Consider the following 18,111-nt stretch of genomic DNA (forward strand, 5'->3'; position numbering starts at 1 on the left):
TTAAATATTTCACAAAACTCATGCTGTTCTATAAGTCATGTTTCATTCAATCACTCACATTCTTATATGTTCTGATAGAGTTTCTACTGTTGCTCCGTAAGATATTTTTTAAAACTGCAGATATCCATCAGTATGAGAAATCATCTGCATAACTCTTCCAATGATTATACAAAATACAAAAATGGCCATGAACATTAGCTATGCCATGAGCTATAGGCATGTTCTTGGTGTTGGTATATGTGTATTTTTTATTAATTTGTTTCCTAACTGAAAGAATGTGCTATGAGAACTAGCTTTATCTTCAATGTTATTTTTCACATTGAGTACTAGTTTAGAACGTTGTTTCTCAGCACCCCCATTATTCAGGTGTCAATTATCTGTAAATGTTTTTCAGCGTGTGCAAGGTTAATTTTGCTGAAACCAGTTCAAGTGCAATTGAGCATTGTTAGATTTTTCAAGGGTGCCTGGTTAGCTCTCTTAGTTAGTGTGTAGGTCAGATCAATGGCAACAGCATGGGAATCAATCCTCGTTCCACTGGAGGTACATTCAGGGTTAGCATCATCACCCTACCTATATCACAAAAGAAAGTGGTTTGGTGAATAAAAGCGTTGAACTCAAGAGGTGAGATGAGCCTTGATATCAGCCCCTACTATTCAACCAGGTTAGTCATGAAGGGGCCCTCAGAAAACTGAAGTCAATGGGAATCAGGAGGAAAATTCTCTGCTGGTTACAGTCATACCTAGCATGCAGAAAGACAGTTATGGTTGTTGGAGGTCAATCATCTCAATCCCAGAGCATCACAACATGATTTCTTCAGAGTAGTGTCCCAGCCACTACCATCTGCAGCTGCTTTATCAATGATCTACATCATAAAGTAAAAGTTAGGAATGTTTACTGATGAATGCACAATAGCATCACAGAGTTCCTACAGTGCATAAAGAGGTCATTTGGCCCATCCAGTCTGTACCAACCCTCCAAAGACCCAGCTCCCTATACTATCTCTGTAATCATGCATTTAACGTAGCCAATCCACCTAGCCTGCACATTCCTGAACATTATCAGACAATTTAGCATGGCCAATCTGCCTAACCTGCACATCTTTGGATTGTCGGAGAAAACCGGATCACCAGGCAGAAACCCACACAGACATGGGGAAAGTATGCAAACTCGAGACACAGTCAAGACTAAAATAAAAGCTAGGTCCCTGGCCCTGTGAGGCAGCAATACTGACCATTGAAGTTCCACTATTCGTGATGTCTCAGATACTGCAACTGCAGTAATACTGTAATTGAATCCCACATTACCAACATCCTGAATCAGCCATCCTGTCCATCATATTTAACATTCACTCCCTTCACTACCAACACAAAATGGCAGCTTTTCTCTTAGGAGGAGAAAAGCTGCAGATGGGACCATCACCACCTGCAATTTCCCTTCCAAGGTAAACACCTTCCTTACAAGGGACTACAGGTCATTCTTCAAGAATGTGTGTTTCATTAATGTGAATTCGCTATAACACAACTGACAAATTGAGGATGCTATTTCCATAGCGCAAACTTTTAAGGTTTACAAGATTACAAGATTAGTTTTAATGGTGCTGTTATTACATGATTTTCTTATAACAAGAGTTTGCATGAGAACAGAACTACTGCATTTTAGCAGAACTGACTATGTATTGCTGTTCCATCACTGTTGTTGAGTCAAAGTTCTGGAACTCCTCTCCTCACAGTGCTGCAAGTATTCCTGCATTCCAAGGACTGCAGTTTAAGAAGATAGCTCACTATCACCTTCATCAAGGCTAATGAGAATGATGAATAAATGTTGGCTCAGCTAGTGATGCCCACATCCCATGATCAGGACCATCACTGAATTCACCACTATCAACATCCTGGGTGGTTACCATTGACCAGAAGCTGAATTGAACTTGCAATATAAATACAAGGTCTTTCAGAATGGGTCAGGGGTTGGGAAATCATACTCTTGACTGTGACTGTAAATCCCAAAGTGTGTCTTAAATGGACCTTATGCAAAGCAATGCTGAAAATTCCTGCTTTCCATTTGTATGTTTGGGTTGGTGATGTCATTTCCTGTGGTGAAGTCACTTCCGGTTCCTTTTCTCAGGGGGTGGTAGATGTGGTCTAATTTGATGTGTTTGTTGATAGAGTTCCAGTTGGAATGCCATGCTTCTAGGAATTCTCGTGCATGTCTTTGTTTGGCTTGTCCTAGGATGGATGTATTGTCAATACAAGCCAAAGAAAGACATGCACGAGAATTCCTAGAAGCATGGCATTCCACCCTGAACTCTATCAACAAACACATCGAGTTAGACCCCATCTACCACCCCCTGACAAAAGGAACCGGAAGTGACTTCACCACAGGAAATGACATCACCAACCCAAACATACAAATAGAAAGCAGGAATTTTCAGCATTGCTTCACATGAGGCCCACTGAAGATGTTACCTAGTAAGGTAACGAAACTTCTGGAAATGAACCTTTCAGCTCAGCGAGCAAACCTACATCCAAAACCTCAACCTGAGCTACAAATCTTCTCAAAACTTGCTAAGGTGTCTTAAATCTTCCAAAGCGTGACTTATTCCCATTAAAAGTACCCAGGACAAGTTTCAAAGAGGTACTTTGCCTCTCTGAAAGGGCACCCTGGCCATCCAAAGAAGTGCACTGAGAATAGAACTGCTCTGAACTAATCATCACACTCCAGGAGTCTTGTAGTTCCAATTACAGTGAAGGTCGATCATTTAAATACCTCCAGAAACAGCAGATGCAAGAATTACAACCTGCCCCAAATCCCACCCATGCAAATATGAGAGATGCCGTGCTCAGGGTTGATTTCTTTGAACATTTTAAGCATAGCGGTGGCGCTATCCATCATAGCAAAAATCTGAGCTAATATTTCAGAGGAGAACAATTAGAGTTATGCTGTGGTCCAGGAATGCATTATTAGGATATCCAAAGGGGCTAGATATTTAACAAAATTACTATAAAATACTGAACATTTTACATATTTTTCTGAGTCTTTCCTTGGTCCAATATTTTATGCTTTTGTTCTGATCCTAGCTGATGGTAACACCGGACAAATCACCATCTTGAGTGAAACCTGGCTTGATAGAGCAATTTTTAAAAATAATTTGGGACATGTTCACGTGAGATTGCCAACTTAACTAAACGGCATATGTTAATTATATAAAAGGAAAAAAAAGTAAGTACCTTATTAAAAACAGCAAAAATATTTAACTCTGCTTCCTCGAAATATCCTTTATAGATACACAACCCCAATGAATTATCCTTTTATTTTCACTCTAATTTTTTATCCCACTGACAAGGCAGAGATCATTTCCATTCGCCAACTGCTTGTAAACCTGATGTGATTCTCTTTGTTGCATAAAGAAACCAACTTATTGAATTGAGTTACCTTACCAAATTCTAAGGAAAATAATTCTTCTAGTTACACTGATATTTTTAAAGCTGTCGCACAGCCCTCTTCTTTTCATTCGTCCAGAGATTAGCGTGTCCCTGGCTAGGCCAGCATTTATTGCCCATCCCTAATTGCACAGAGGGCAATTAAGAGTCAACCACATTGCTACGGGTCTGGAGTCAAATGTAGGCCAGACCAGGAAAGAATGACAGATTTCCTTCCCCAAAGGACATTCGTGAACCAGGTAGGTTTCTCCTGACAATCAATAATGGTTCGATGGTCATTGTTAGACTTTTATTCCCAAAGTATTATTGAATTCAAACCCCACCATTTTATGTGGCAGGATTTGAACTGAGATCTCTAGAACATTTTCTGGGTCTCCAGATTAATAGTCTAGCGATAATAGCACTAGGAAAATGTCTCCTCAATGCGGGTTTGTTCCCCTTCTTCTGGACTAAATATGCTTCTGATCTGTCTTTCTCTTAGTTATAAAAGGGTAATTTAGCAAACATTTCAGCAATTATTTCAATGATCATGTAGTCTGGTCATTTAGCTTAAGTCTTGTTTAGTTTATTTCTTGGAAGTGCTGTATTGAGCCAGTACTAAAATTGTTTCCGACCATTAAAACAAAATCATCTTCACAGACTGAAAACCAAAAACCACTTCGGAATCTAAGCTTTGAAATAATAATATATCATAAATTTCATCACAATTACAAGCTGCAGAGCAAAGCTGACCTCCCTGTGTCATAAAATGATGAACTGACTTCTCTGTGCCTTTCACTTCATTCATGGAGTCAGTAAAACAGAATTTTATGAAGTCACCGAAGTCTGTGCGCTAAAGAAGTCTGCTCCAAAAAAAGTCAGTTCAAGGTTGCTTTGTATGGTATTTTGAAATCAGTAAACCACTAGAACAACAAAAGGTTCTTTTATCTGTGATGACCAGATATCACAAATTATTGCATATGATTCAAAGACTTATAGTTCCATCAAATCCATACACTACCATTTTAATACTTGGAACATTGCAGCTTCCAGACTGGAATGAAACTGGCTATTCCCTTGGCTAAATTTATTCACAGATCCAACCAATTCTCTTTTAATTCCACTCACTGGTTTACCATTCAGAGTGTTATATTTAACTAGAATATAAACAAAAAAATTGAGAAGATAAGTAATAAAAGCATATTGCACTTGTAGAACAGATCCACAGAAGTGAATAGGAAATTTCAAATGTTAAGAGGACATGTACAATCCTTGCCCTGGTAGATTTGTTTCCAGTTAAATGACAATTTATTTATTCAATGAACTGAATTGCACTGGATAAGGTAATTTTAATAAGAACATTGGAGAACTATTAAGCTAGTTCAGCAAATTTAACATGTTTTACAAAAAATGGCACTGATCTTTATCTTCATGTGAACAATATGACCATTTAAAATAATTATAAAATATATAGTACTTACATCTTGTCCTGGCCAGCACCGACTCTCAGTGTAAGCCTTGGAATAACAGGGGAAGGGGCTGGTACAATTGGTTCAGGTTTTGCCTGGGACAGAAAATACAGTGATAAGCACAGTTGCACGAATTCATATATTGGAAACTGTTAGAAATGTAAACTGTGAAAAATTTCCAACAACAAGTCTTGATAAAGTCAAAAGTCAGTTTCAGTCAAATAATTTTAATGTTGAAAAAAGAACAAGTAAACTTTATTTGCATAAAAGTAATTACAGCTTGTTTTGATGCACTCCAGTGTGACATCAAATGCAGTTACATGCAAGACCCTATTCTAAGTCAATGGTTGTTTTCGATGTTGATAGAAAAGTTCATTGATACCATCAACAACCTTCAAAGGGAATCTGAGATTTTGAAGCAGAAATCAATAGTTAAAATGGGTGCTAGGATAATAAATCTGGGCTTATAATTAACTAAGTGAATATTCACCCTTAATTTTTAAGTCATATTCTTCCATTTTTTAGGCCCCCATCAGTATCACAAATCTGACAGCAGGAAATTTGTTTCTTAGCTCTGAGGAAGAATCATCATTCATCCTAAGTTTCTTTCCCTAATGGCCAGTTTGAGACAAAAATTCATTATGTGGTAATGGAACAAATCATTACTTTATCATAATTTGGTGCATCAAATTAGTATTAAAATATACAATCATTAGAATCCCTTATTTTGTTTTAAGATACGTGCAATGCTGGAAAGGCTGTAACTATTGTCCATCCCTTTCTGCCTTGAGTAGGTGGATTTATATTTTACCAGGCAAAAAACAAATGAGAGAGAAGTAGTAGACCATAAGTTGCAGGCGTAGAAGTAGGCCATTCAGTCTGTCAGATACGCATTGCTACTCAAGATGATCATGGCTGATTTAATAATCCTGCGCTCCACTTTCCGACACATTCCCCATAGCCCTTGAATCCTTTACTGATTAAAAATCTGTTTTGCTCAGCCTTGAAAATACTTGAACCATTAAAAAATGTCATTCTCATTGCAGTTTTAAATGGACCACTCCTAACTCTGAGATTACACCCTCTGGTCCTAGAATCTCTCCAAGGGGAGAAAATAAAATATTAAACGCCTACTACACACATCTAATAACCTACAAAAGCGAATAACCAATTTCAACTATTACAGCTGCTTGTGGTTAAAACAATGTGCATCATTGCTACAACCAGGTAACAAATGGGAAATTGGCTCTCCCCTTTCCAGTCCCTGCCAGCCAGGTGCAACAAATATTTTTATTTCTTGTTAGCATGCAGCTATTGTACTTGAATCAAATTGTCGTACTGCCAATTACAAGTTATTCTTGTGCAAACGAAAAATGAATTTTATCACCTATTAACGCCAGGAAAGAAATAATTAAATGCAACATCAAACTCATAAACAAGGACATATGAAAAGTTTAAAAGCGAGAGCGCCTGCACAACCTTTAGAAGTCCTGAGACTCCTTTAGGTGTTTGGACACAGCTTTAAAAAAAACGTTGTTTAATGGTTGACTGGTGTGCTCAGCAGTATACACATCTTTGAGTTTTTGGTGGATGGTTGTTTTCCCAATTCACTTTTTCACCAAGTACGGTATTCCCAGATGATGAGAGAAACAGAGAGTGTCTTCTAGCTCTTGTTTACAAATCCACTTTCTTTCTCTCTTCTGCTGGTCAAATAAGGTTGTTGAAATTGGATTCATTTGTGGATTCCTGAGCCTGGCCCTGTTGTTTCTTCAAGTTGGATACACTGCTGTCAACCTTCCATGTCTCAAGTGTGAAATTACCACATAAATGTGAATTAAAACTGGAGATGCAAAAATCCTGTCATTAACTCAGTTGCCTTGGTTTGATGGCTCGAGGTAAAATAGTAATTTCAGTGCAGATGGGTTTCATTTACTCCTGCGTGTACTAGACTTGCCTAAATCTGTGGTCATGTGATCACAGCATCCATTTTAGGTCAGTAACAGTCCTTTTATAAACCATTTTAGTTCATAAAGGGGGTCAGGTACAATGATCATGTGACGAAAGCTTGACATTTAATATTCTATATATACCAATACTAAAACAACGTGGAATTCTTTCTATGGTAGATTTGTTTTGAGTTAACTTATTCTCCTTTCAAGTACACCAATCCTTTTCTTTGAAATGTGGATTGCTCAAGTAAAAATAGGAATAATTAAAATTGAGTAGGGATTGTCAACAAACAAATATTAAAACCTTTACATGGTGAATTAAACCTTGAAAATAATGAGGAGAAATTTAGAACTTCCAGTTTAACAGTGAACAAGTGTACAGGTTGTGAAGCTTATTTTATATCCATTGCTATTGGCAGGTGTTATGCTCAAAAATTATATCCAATTCACCCCAAACTGGATTTTCCTCCCATTCACAGTTAACGGGCAGAAAATCGAGCCACCCGCGGATTTGCTTTCACGTGCCACGCTACGCACACAGGATTACTGAATGAGACACACTGCAAATTTACTTTATGAATTCTGAATTCACAATCATGTATAACAACTACACAAAGCATGCCTTCTTAATTAGCTAACATACTGTATTATAATTCATGACTTCAGATATTATAGTGCAAGGATGAAATTCAAGTCACTTGTTCTTGATCTGAACACCAGCAGCAGATAATTTTCAATAACACCTGGTTTTAAGGGTATGCCCAACAAACAATAGGGAGAATTAGAAGCATGACGTTATCTGAAGAAGTTTTAAAGATCACAATATTGATATTATTCACTGTGATCTTCCTTTTAAGGTATGTGGTAACCTTAATGGTCCAAAGTGATCTGTGGAAGATTTGTCTAAGGTTTACTTATATATGATTTCAAAAATCCTTATCTACTTTGACTTTCTTTTAAGCCACGTAGTTCCAATGTAAAATAAATCCAATAGATGATTTGGCAACAAAAACACAAATTTCTGGCGAAACTCAGCAAGTCAGTAGCATCTGCAGAAAGAAAGCAGAGTTAACACTTTGAGTCCAGTTACTCTTTATCAACAGTTCTGATGAACAGTCACTGGACTCGAAACAACTCTGCTTTCTTCCCACAGATGTTGCTTAAAATGTTTGTTCATAAGTGTTCCGGTTGGAATGCCATGCTTCTAGGAATTCTCATGCATGTCTCTATTCGGATGATGTGTTGTCCCAGTCGAAGTGATGTCCTTCCTCATCTGTATGTAAGGATACTAGTGAGAGTGGGTCATGTATTTTTGTGGCTAGTTGATGTTTATGTATCCTGGTGGCTAGTTTTCTGCCTGTTTGTGCAAAGTAGTGCTTGTTACAGTTCTTGCAAGGTATTTTGTAATCAATCAACACATCAAGTTGGACCCCACTTACTACCCTCTAAGAAAAAGAACTAGAAATGACATCACCACAGAAAATGGTATCACAAACCCAAGGAAACCGAAACAGATAAATAGAAAGTGGGTCTCTAACACCAATGCTTCACCAGAGGTTCACTGATGATGTTACCGACTATGGTGACGAAAGGTCTAAAAATGAACCTTCCAGCTCAGCCAGCAAATTTACATCCATTTCCTTTGTTTTCCACAGTGAATATTTGATGAACTTAAGTCAGTAAAATAGGAACTTATGCTTTATCAAGTTGCACTGAGGGGTTTGGGAAGACCATAAGACATAGGCGCAAAAATTAGGCCATTCAGCCCATCGAATCTGCTCCACCATTCAATCATGGCTGATAAGTTTCTCAACCCCATTCTCCTGCTTTCTCCCTGTAAGCTTTGATCTCCTTAATAATTGAGGAACTATCTGTCTCACAGTCTGAAATATACTCAATGACCTGGCTTTTGTGGCAATGAATTCCATAGATTCACCACTCTCTGGCTGAAGAAGTTTCTCCTTCTCTCCATTCTCAAAATGTCTTCCCTTTACTCTCAGGCTGTGCCCTCGGGTCCTAGTCTCTCCTACCAATGGAAACATCTTCCCAATGTCCTCTCTGTCCAGCATATTCGCTATTTTGTATGTTTCAATTTCATCACCCTCATCCTTCTGAACTCCATCGAAAAGTGACCCAGAGTCCTCAAACATTTCTCATATGTTATTAGGAACATATGAGGAACGTTTGATTCCTGAGACCATTCTCATGAACCTCCTCTGAGCACTCCAGGGCCATAGTTCTTGAAATACTGGGCCCAAAGCTGTGCACAAGACTCCAAATGTAATCTGATCAGAGCCTTATAGAGCCTCAGAAGTACATCACTGCTTTTATATTCAAGTCCTCTCAAAATAAATGCACATCATTGCATTTGCCTTCGTAACTACTGACTGAACCGGCAAGGATATCTTGAGAGAACCCTGGACAAGAACTCCCAAGTCACTTTGCACTTCAGACTTCTCAATTTTCTCTCCATTTAGAAAATAGTCCAAGCCTCTACTCTTGCTACCAAAGTACAGACCTCACACTTTCTGACACTGTATTACATCTATGTCTGAAAATCAAATTCGCAAAGGCAGCCATGTGTCAGAGTGCTTTTGGAATAGCTTCCTATGAAAATATGTTGTGAATCCAACCAGGGATCAGGGTATTTTGAATTTGGTAATATGTAATGGGGTCAGATTAATAAATTATCTCAGAGTAAAGAATCCCAAATAAGATGTCTACTATTCAATGCAGAGATAGAATGATAGAATCCATGTGGAAACAGGCCATTTTGCCCAACAAGACCACACTGTCCCTCTGAAGTGTAATTCACTCAGACCCAGTCCTCTACCCTATTACTTGACATTTAACCCTGATTAATGCACCTAACCTACAGATCCCTGGGCAATTTAGCATGGTCAATTCACTCAACCTGCACATCTTTGTATTGTGGGAGGAAACCCAGGCAGACATGGGGAGAATGTGGAAACTCCACACAGACAGTTGCCCAAGGCTGGAATCGAACCCGCATCCTTGGTGCTGTCAGGCAATAGTGCTAACCACTGAGCCACCGTGCCACCTAATGCAGATGCAGAGGAACAACTTCTTGCAGTCTGTCACTGACATTTAGAATTTGCTTCACCACCAAACAGTTAAGGCTGGGATTACATATTTTAATTGAGTATATTCAAGGCTGAATGAGACAGATTTTTGAGGAAGAGGCATTGTAAAGGAAAGTGTAGTCAAGACCACAATCAAATCAGCTATGATCTTTTGAATGGTGAAGTAAGCTCAAGACACCAAATGGCCTACTCCTGCAACTATTTCTTCTGTTCAAATGCTTTTCACATTCTCCCCATGCTGGAATCCTTTGAAATTCATTTAAATGATTTTGCCTCCCACTGATATAAAACTCAGATTTTTTAAAGATATATCTCTGCTCTTCAAATACGAACACTATATCTGAGTTGCTATCTTCTAAAAGTATTTCCTTTGTAATGAAGTCACATTCATGTGAAATATAACATAGTAGATCACAGATTGATCAATTAAACCATACAATAGATAGTTTAATTAAGACACTTATTTCTTATTGATCGAAATATATGTGCACACACGCTGGAGGGCACTACAGACTTAAAATGCCTGTGAATAGAAACAAGTTTGTATATTTGAGAAAAAAAGACAACTTCACAAGAAGCCAAATTTAATAAGTAGACTAACATACAAAGTTGGGCTGGTGACAGAGTTCAAAGCAAGATAGTGGAGGGCCACTAATATAAGACTCCTTTGTGGAGTACTAGAAATACATTGCCAGTGGATTTGTTCAAAGTCTTATATATAAGCACCATTCTTTTCACCTGGATAAATAATACCAGTCACATAAGCCCCTTTTTGGAGTGTGTTGCATTTTTCTGTTAATCTTCTTGGATTTAGATTCTTTTTACTACATACCTCAAGGCATGAACTGATAATGTTTTGTCGCTCTACATTTCTTCTAGGACACCCGTGAAGCGCCATCACAAAGTGAAAGCGTTAGAGCGATTCTCTGAAAAATTCATTTTTCAAATCCTGTCTTGCAGCAAAAAAAAACAACTTCGAAGCTTATCTAAGCAGATTAATCTAAATTACAATAGTATCTAGGAACATCTGATGTCTTCTGGCTTCATGATTTTTTTTGCTACATATATGCGGGAGGATGAAGAAAAATCTGCAGCTGTTCTAACAAATTTGGCAAAGGCATAATTCACATCTCAAAATTAACAGTAACAGAACAACTTAGTCATTCATGAAATTTTACAATATATTTAAATCACGACTCAGCACTAACCATTCATTAAATTTTGGTATGGTAAAACTACTTGAAGACTCAGGTTTAAAATATATGCACATCTTGATGAAAATAATTAGACTTAAACCTAGTAAATAAATAGCTAACCTAAGGGTTTTTCTTCATCACACGTTAGTGAATTGCTTCTGATACTGCACACTAGTGTTCAAACTTAAAAATTCAGGCTTCTTTTAGTTGCATGAAGGCCGGTTTTGCAAAATAGTTCTTTAAAGAAGCCTAATAAAAATGAGATTCTGGATTAGTGGTGCTGGAAGAGCACAGCAGTTCAGGCAGCATCCAAAGAGCAGCGAAATCGACGTTTCGGGCAAAAGCCCTTCAGCAGGAATAAAGGCAGACAGCCTGAAGTGTGGAGAGATAAGCTAGAGGAGGTGTTCCCCCACCTCACCCTAGTTCCAAACTTCCAGCTCAGCACTGTCCCCATGACTTGTCTGGACTTGTCCTATCTGCCTATCTCCTTTTCCACCTATCCACTCCACCCTCTACTCCCTGACCTATCACCTTCATCCCCTCCCCCACTCACCTATTGTACTCTATGCTACTTTCTCCCCACCCCCCCCACCCTCCTCTAGCTTATCTCTCCACGCTTCAGGCTCTCTGCCTTTATTCCTGATGAAGGGCTTTTGCCCGAAACATCGATTTTGCTGCTGCTTGGATACTGCCTGAACTGCTGTGCTCTTCCAGCACCACTAATCCAGAATCTGGCTTCCAGCATCTGCAATCATTGTTTTTACCTAATAAAAATGAGAACCAACATTCTTAAAGCAATAGTTTGTTATACACACTTTACATTACAACTTACTTTTTCGTTCTTATGCTTTTCTTTTTCTTTCTCCTTTTCTTTCTTTTCTTTCTCTTTTTTCTCCTTTTCCTTCATCCTTTCCTTGTCCTTGTCCTTTTTTTTCTTTTTCTCCTTTTTGTCTTTTTTCTTGTCCTTCTCTTTAGATTTTTCCTCAAATAGCCTTTCTGGAACCATTGGAGACACTGCTGGTAAAACACACTGAGTCTTGACACTGCTTGGGGTGCTGAATGAAGGCAACTGGACCTCTTTTGGAATATACCCAAATCCTGTTGAAGGGGCCTTAGCTTTATGCTTATCCTTATCTTTATTTTTTTCTTTTTCCTTTTTCCCCTTTTCTTTATCTTTTTTCTTTTCTTTGTGCTTTTCTTTATCCTTTTTAAAGCTCCCATCTTTATGTTTTAATTTTACTTCACTCTCATCAAAGTCTTTAATTCTAAATTTAAATGGATCTTTCTCATGTTCTTTTCCAAATTCCCTTAAAAATATCTTGGAGTCTTTGTTGGTTTCCTTTTCTTTATCCTTGTTTTTCTCCTTGTCTTTGCCCTTTTCCTTTTTATCTCTGTCCTTATCTTTCAGCTTTTCTTTTTCTTTTTTCTTGATTTTCATTTTAATCTCTTTCTTCAGTTTTTTCTTCACATCAGATGAGGATGCATGCTTTGTACGTTCTTCATAGAGCTTAAGAAGCGGTTCTGGGGTTGGTGGGGAAGCAGAAGGAGAGGACAGGTCAGGCACAGATGGAGGTACGGATGGGGGTGTACCTAAACTTGCCTTCCTGACAACCTCATTAATGGAATCATCCAAAGTCCATGACACATTTGTGCTTGTTGTTGGCCCAGAAGACGACACTGGCGTAACACTACCCCTACTAAAACTGTTAGATAGGGAAAGCACTCGAGGTGTTGATGACTCTGAAATAGTAAGTCTTCTGGGACTAGTGAAGATTTCACTTTCAGATTCAGATCCAGAAGAAAACTCAAAGGGGTCTGGCTCCCGCTCGGCACAAGCTCGAGCTATTACAGCATTAATAGAGTCATCAATACTTTTATCAGGCACTGGCATCTTTTTTGGCGATGTATCCAAAACATTTGGTTTTTCCAATTCTGTCGATGTATGTGGCTGCTTTGTGTGAACATTTTCTTTACCAAGTTTTTCAGACCCAGAATTACAGACAGGCAAAGGTGTTCGGTTTGGAGTTTCATTCTTCGCAGTGGAATGAGGGACGTTTGCTGGTACTTTTGGACTTTTAGGACTTTTCGGACTTTTTGTACGCATAGGTGATTTTTTGTCTGTTTTCAATGAAGTCTTTGGAGAACGAATGGGACTTCCTGAAAATGCCAACTGAGAACTTTTAGGGGATTTGCTTTTTTGTATTGGCGAAGAGGAAATTTTAGATTTAATTTTAGATGTGAGAAGTTTTGAATCTGAAGATTTGGGAGTTGAAAGTTGTGATGGTTTTGGTATAGGTGCAAGCATTGGAGGTTCAGGTGAAAGAGGCAATGAGCTAGAATGATCAGGTGGTGCAACTGGAGACAAAACAGGAGGCACCCTTTGAGAATTAATCATACTCAAGGGTTCCCTTGGTTCTAAGACACCATCAGGGCTCTCTATTTTACAGCCAGCTGTTCTAGCTCGCTTTGCAACTGGTAAGTCAACAGAGTCAGGGCTTTCAAGTGGTCTCTTTCCCAGAAAGTTTTCATCATTAACAGCCTCTTCCTCTTCCATATCCTCCTCTTCCTCTTCAAGGGGAACCTGCATAGCTTCTGCTGATGTACCTCCATCAGTGGGGACCTGCTCCTCCTCTTCCTCTGTGGAAAAAAAGTATAATATTAGAAAAGAAGGAACTTGCACTTTTGCAACAGTTTGTCACTTTCAATGAGCTTCACAACTAATGAGACAGATCCACAGCAAATTTTCAAAGAAAAGTCACAAAAATAACGAATAAGATTAATCGCATTTTTCTTCTGATGTTAAAAGAATGTTGGCCAAGATATTGGGATACCGGTACATCTGAAATGGTGCTGTCGTGTCTTTTATGTCTTCCTGCATCACTAACAGATAATGTCTCATCCAAAAGGAAAGAATTCCAACAATACTAAAAACTCCATCAGTGATGTACTGAAGTGTTAGCATAGTTTGAAAGGTTAATGCCTCAGTGGGCTTAAATAACTTTCTCCCAATGTTTATATTTGTGTTTGGCCACTGGCTTCTCTAACTCAGATAGTCAACTCTTGGTGGTCAGATGAGGCTAAAACTGCTGGATTCTTTTAAGACTGCCAGCCAAAAAATAAATACTGTATTTTAAAGGCAGAAATCAATATAATTCTATGACAGGAGTGACAAACCTAACACACATTTTTGATAATATCAGCATAAATATGTCCCATCTTGTACTAGATTATTGATGCCATGTTGTATAATCCAATCACCAATTCATCATCTCACCTGTACAAAGACCCGTTCTTGGTCAAGTACCCACAGGGAGAACAATGATGCTATTGGGAAGAAAGATGCTCTTAAGCTTCACTTTCTACACTTTAAATCTGTAATACAAAAATGATTTCTAACTCAAATCTAAGTGCTGTCAGCTGACATGCATGAAGAATTAAATCCATAACACAGTACACACAATTGTTTATATACAGACAAATTAGAAGTGGAATAAAACTGGAAAATAACACTAATCCCTTATTTTGACACATGGATTGATCTGAATCCAGTTCAGTAAGATTGGTTCGGACAGTCTCAAGTCAACAGTAAAGATGCTATACAAATACAAATTGTTCTTATACTGGAGTTCTTTTTACATCATACTTTGCTCTGATTTTAAACCTGACCAGTTGGTGGGTATGTCTGCAGCTCAAAGCATTGAAGGATTATACATTCATGGAATTGGCGCAGAAAGAATAAGTGGCACCTTACACTCAACTAACAAAAAGATTTCTGAGTTAACACATATAATTGATGAGTTATAAGTTTGATCTCTGCTACAAATTTCAGATCTGCACTCGATAATCTCTTGGGCTCAGATATATTCATAAGTAGATCTTAAGCTCTTCACAAGCAGGTGCTTCTGAATTGATCATCAGCACGAAATCAACACTCTTACTGTAAAAAGTAAATTTTTATGATCACACTTTATAGCACTAATCCGTATGTAGTATCATCAATTTACTAAACATTTACTAATTTACCACATTTAAATGCCAACAAGCCAGGTAAGTTTCATCTTGGGTTACAGTAAAACTCAAACTATTTATTAATTGAATTTCTATTCATATTTGGTGTTTACTGGCAAAATGATTAAGGGCAAGAAGAACAAAACTCAATAAAACTCAATTGCAGTACATCCTTTTTCGGAGATTGTTTTGAAACTGGGATTTAATTTAGCAATTTGCAGTTAAGTTCTGAAAAAGATGAACTCTTAAAACAATTATTGACATTGAATTAAGTTATATATATTTTGTTATTTGTGAAACATAGATCAGCCTACTTCCTTGACAAGTACTATAAGAGAGTTTCACATCAATGTTGGTTTTCTGTTCAGCACTTATATCAGCATTCAACTTACCATGCCGATCTAGACCAGCTCTTAGAGATTTCCATTTTGACCTCTTCCCTGCTCTTTCCAAACTCTCAAGCTTTTATTTTTCAAATATTTAATCATGTACCTATTATGGATTCTTTTTCCACCTTGTAAATGATTGTACATTTCATGTCCTAACAACCAGCTGCAAAAAACAATTCACCTGACTTGGCTCTTCATCTTTTGCAAAATTTGTGTGTTCTGAAATCTCTCACACCTATTGGGCAACTCTATCAGATTTTCAGTGTTACACTGAAGCAGTAATACCTGGTCCAATTACCTCCTTCCTGCTTGGTCGATAGTTTAAGTGAAAGGGTTCTTCAGGGTCTTGACATATTAATTAATCTTTTGACATTAATTAATGAACTCAGCTGCAAGTTTGCATTTTTCTCCTAAAGCCTTTCTTCTATCTTGGGTTTAGTGAGATGGTAGTCCAGTTGGACTTTGACATTGAGGTGGTGGTGGTCTTTCAGAGGTGGGGGGGTGGGTGCAAGTGTTGTTTGACACAATTCACAGCTACTTCAATTAAACAAGAAAACTGGACACATGATAACAGAAGATCCTGTTTTGAAACAGCGTTATCACTGAACTACCAAGTTCACTCTCCAGTTACAATGAAAAACCCAGCTTGCAGGCCCAGCTCAAGCTGGTAAAAACAGCTTGCACTATTTATAAATAAGAGTTATGAAATTGACAAAGACATGATTTTGATACTCAGAGGTTATGTTAACAAATAATGCATATGTATGGGTCCAACTACATTTTAAAAATCCAAATGAAAAACTAGAGATTCTTTTCATGCTCAAGTCTACCTAGTTATTTTATGTTCTTTCCTTCTGCTTGAAGATTTTAATTACAACAATACTACATTTATTGAAAAAGCCACAGGGAAATAGTTTACATTGGCTACAGGAAATGAAGTTCTGCAGTGCTGAAATCTTACCTCATCCCTCATTCCTACTTTCTGACTGCTTTATATAACTTGACAGAAATAACTGTAGCACACGTTTTCTATTGATTTGAAGGCTGTAAGTAACCAGCAATTCAAAACAAACATTGCTTAAGATGTGCAGGAAGAAACTCAGTTCAGGAAATACTTTGTTCACACTATATATACACATAAGTATATGTACACAGATAGTCACAAAATACATGCATCGATACACAGACAGATGACACTGTAGCAGAACATTCTGTCTGGGTACGAGAAACACCCTGTTGAGACATCAGGAAGAGACAGAGCGAGTGACAGACTAAGGCTAAGAGAAGTGGTGGGGGAGGAGGAAGGAAGGAAGGTAATTAGCTACCTCTTAGGGCAGGAGAGAATTCTGCTTTAAGGAAAAACATACTTTTGTTGCCTGGCTAAAGGCCACGATGCCAAAGGACTATTCTTCAACAGACAGTGAGTAGCAAAAGAGACGCATCAGTTAATTAGAAATGCAATGAAGTGAAGCATTAATAAAATGTACAATATTTATTAAACAAGAGGAAAAAAAACAGCAATTTCTCAAAATTTGAAGTAAAAACATAACACTCAATCTGTGGTGAAAGAAATTTCCAATTAATATTTCAATTTAATAATCTTTCATTAAAACCAAAAATGGCTCATTTGGCACATCTTTTACTCTGATGAAAGGTCATCAAATTAAAATATTAAATGTAACTAACTTCTCTCTTTACAGTGCTGCCTGACCTGATGAGTATTTTCTGCTTTTAGGGCACACTATGAACATCAGGTACATCTGAAATCATAACTACATTTCATCACTTAGTTGTATTCCAACTAATCCAATCGTAGCCAGAACAATTCCAGCAATGGCTTCTCTGCTAGCATTTGTACCACTTTCTTTAAAATCTTCAAAGGGTATAGATGGTTTTAATCAATCTGTTCAGATGTGTTATGACACACTGCAAGAGCAGGTGGGAGTTAAACCCAGGCTTTCTTGCTTATAGGGAGGGACACTATCACTGTGCCACAAGAGCTCTCCTCCAAGTGTACAAATGTAGCTTCCTCCTGTTCCTTATTAACATCACTTTCAGACATGAGGTTAATATCCACATGTATGCTGACAACCTATTCAACCCAAAACTAGCTTCTTGTGCAATGTCTACCTACTTTCCCAACCAGGCCGTGTCTTCAGTCAGCAGGCCTCAAACATTTATGACTTAAGTGTGTGTTCACCTCTCCAAATCTAACCTGCTCTGCTTCTTACTACATCTTCTGATTACGCCCTCGTCAAGCACTTTGGGATATTTTCCCATGTTACAGGTGCTACATAAATGCAAGCCATTGCTGTTTTGGGGATGCAACTCATGAGTTAAGTGGTTATAATTATTTCTTTTATTTTGTACACACTCTGGGCTCCAACATAAGAATTAATTTTTACTGAAACATGGCAATTAACTTCCTGTTAAGTTACCACTGGTACTACAATTACCAGACGTCTAGAAGGGGTACTGAAGAAGACAGATTGTAGCTGAACACAAGTAGTCTACAAATGTCAGCTCAACCCAGAGATGGAATTACAGCCTTCTGCGGTCACCATAGCATCTGTTATATAC

At 37.9% G+C, this 18,111-nt stretch overlaps 1 protein-coding gene across 1 annotated transcript in view; it reads right to left on the minus strand.

Moving 5' to 3' along the window:
• Positions 1 to 18,111, minus strand: part of taf3 (TAF3 RNA polymerase II, TATA box binding protein (TBP)-associated facto) — a 200,044-nt gene that overhangs the window by 37,450 nt on the left and 144,483 nt on the right. The window contains exons 3-4 of the mRNA XM_072562997.1: positions 11,967 to 13,771; positions 4,898 to 4,980 (exon numbers count right to left, since the gene is read on the minus strand). Of these exons, the coding sequence (XP_072419098.1) occupies positions 4,898 to 4,980; positions 11,967 to 13,771 (1,888 nt within the window). The remainder of the gene's footprint in view (positions 1 to 4,897; positions 4,981 to 11,966; positions 13,772 to 18,111) is intronic.

The sequence above is a fragment of the Chiloscyllium punctatum genome, chromosome 44 (assembly GCF_047496795.1).
Source record: "Chiloscyllium punctatum isolate Juve2018m chromosome 44, sChiPun1.3, whole genome shotgun sequence".
NCBI classification, from domain to species: domain Eukaryota; kingdom Metazoa; phylum Chordata; class Chondrichthyes; order Orectolobiformes; family Hemiscylliidae; genus Chiloscyllium; species Chiloscyllium punctatum.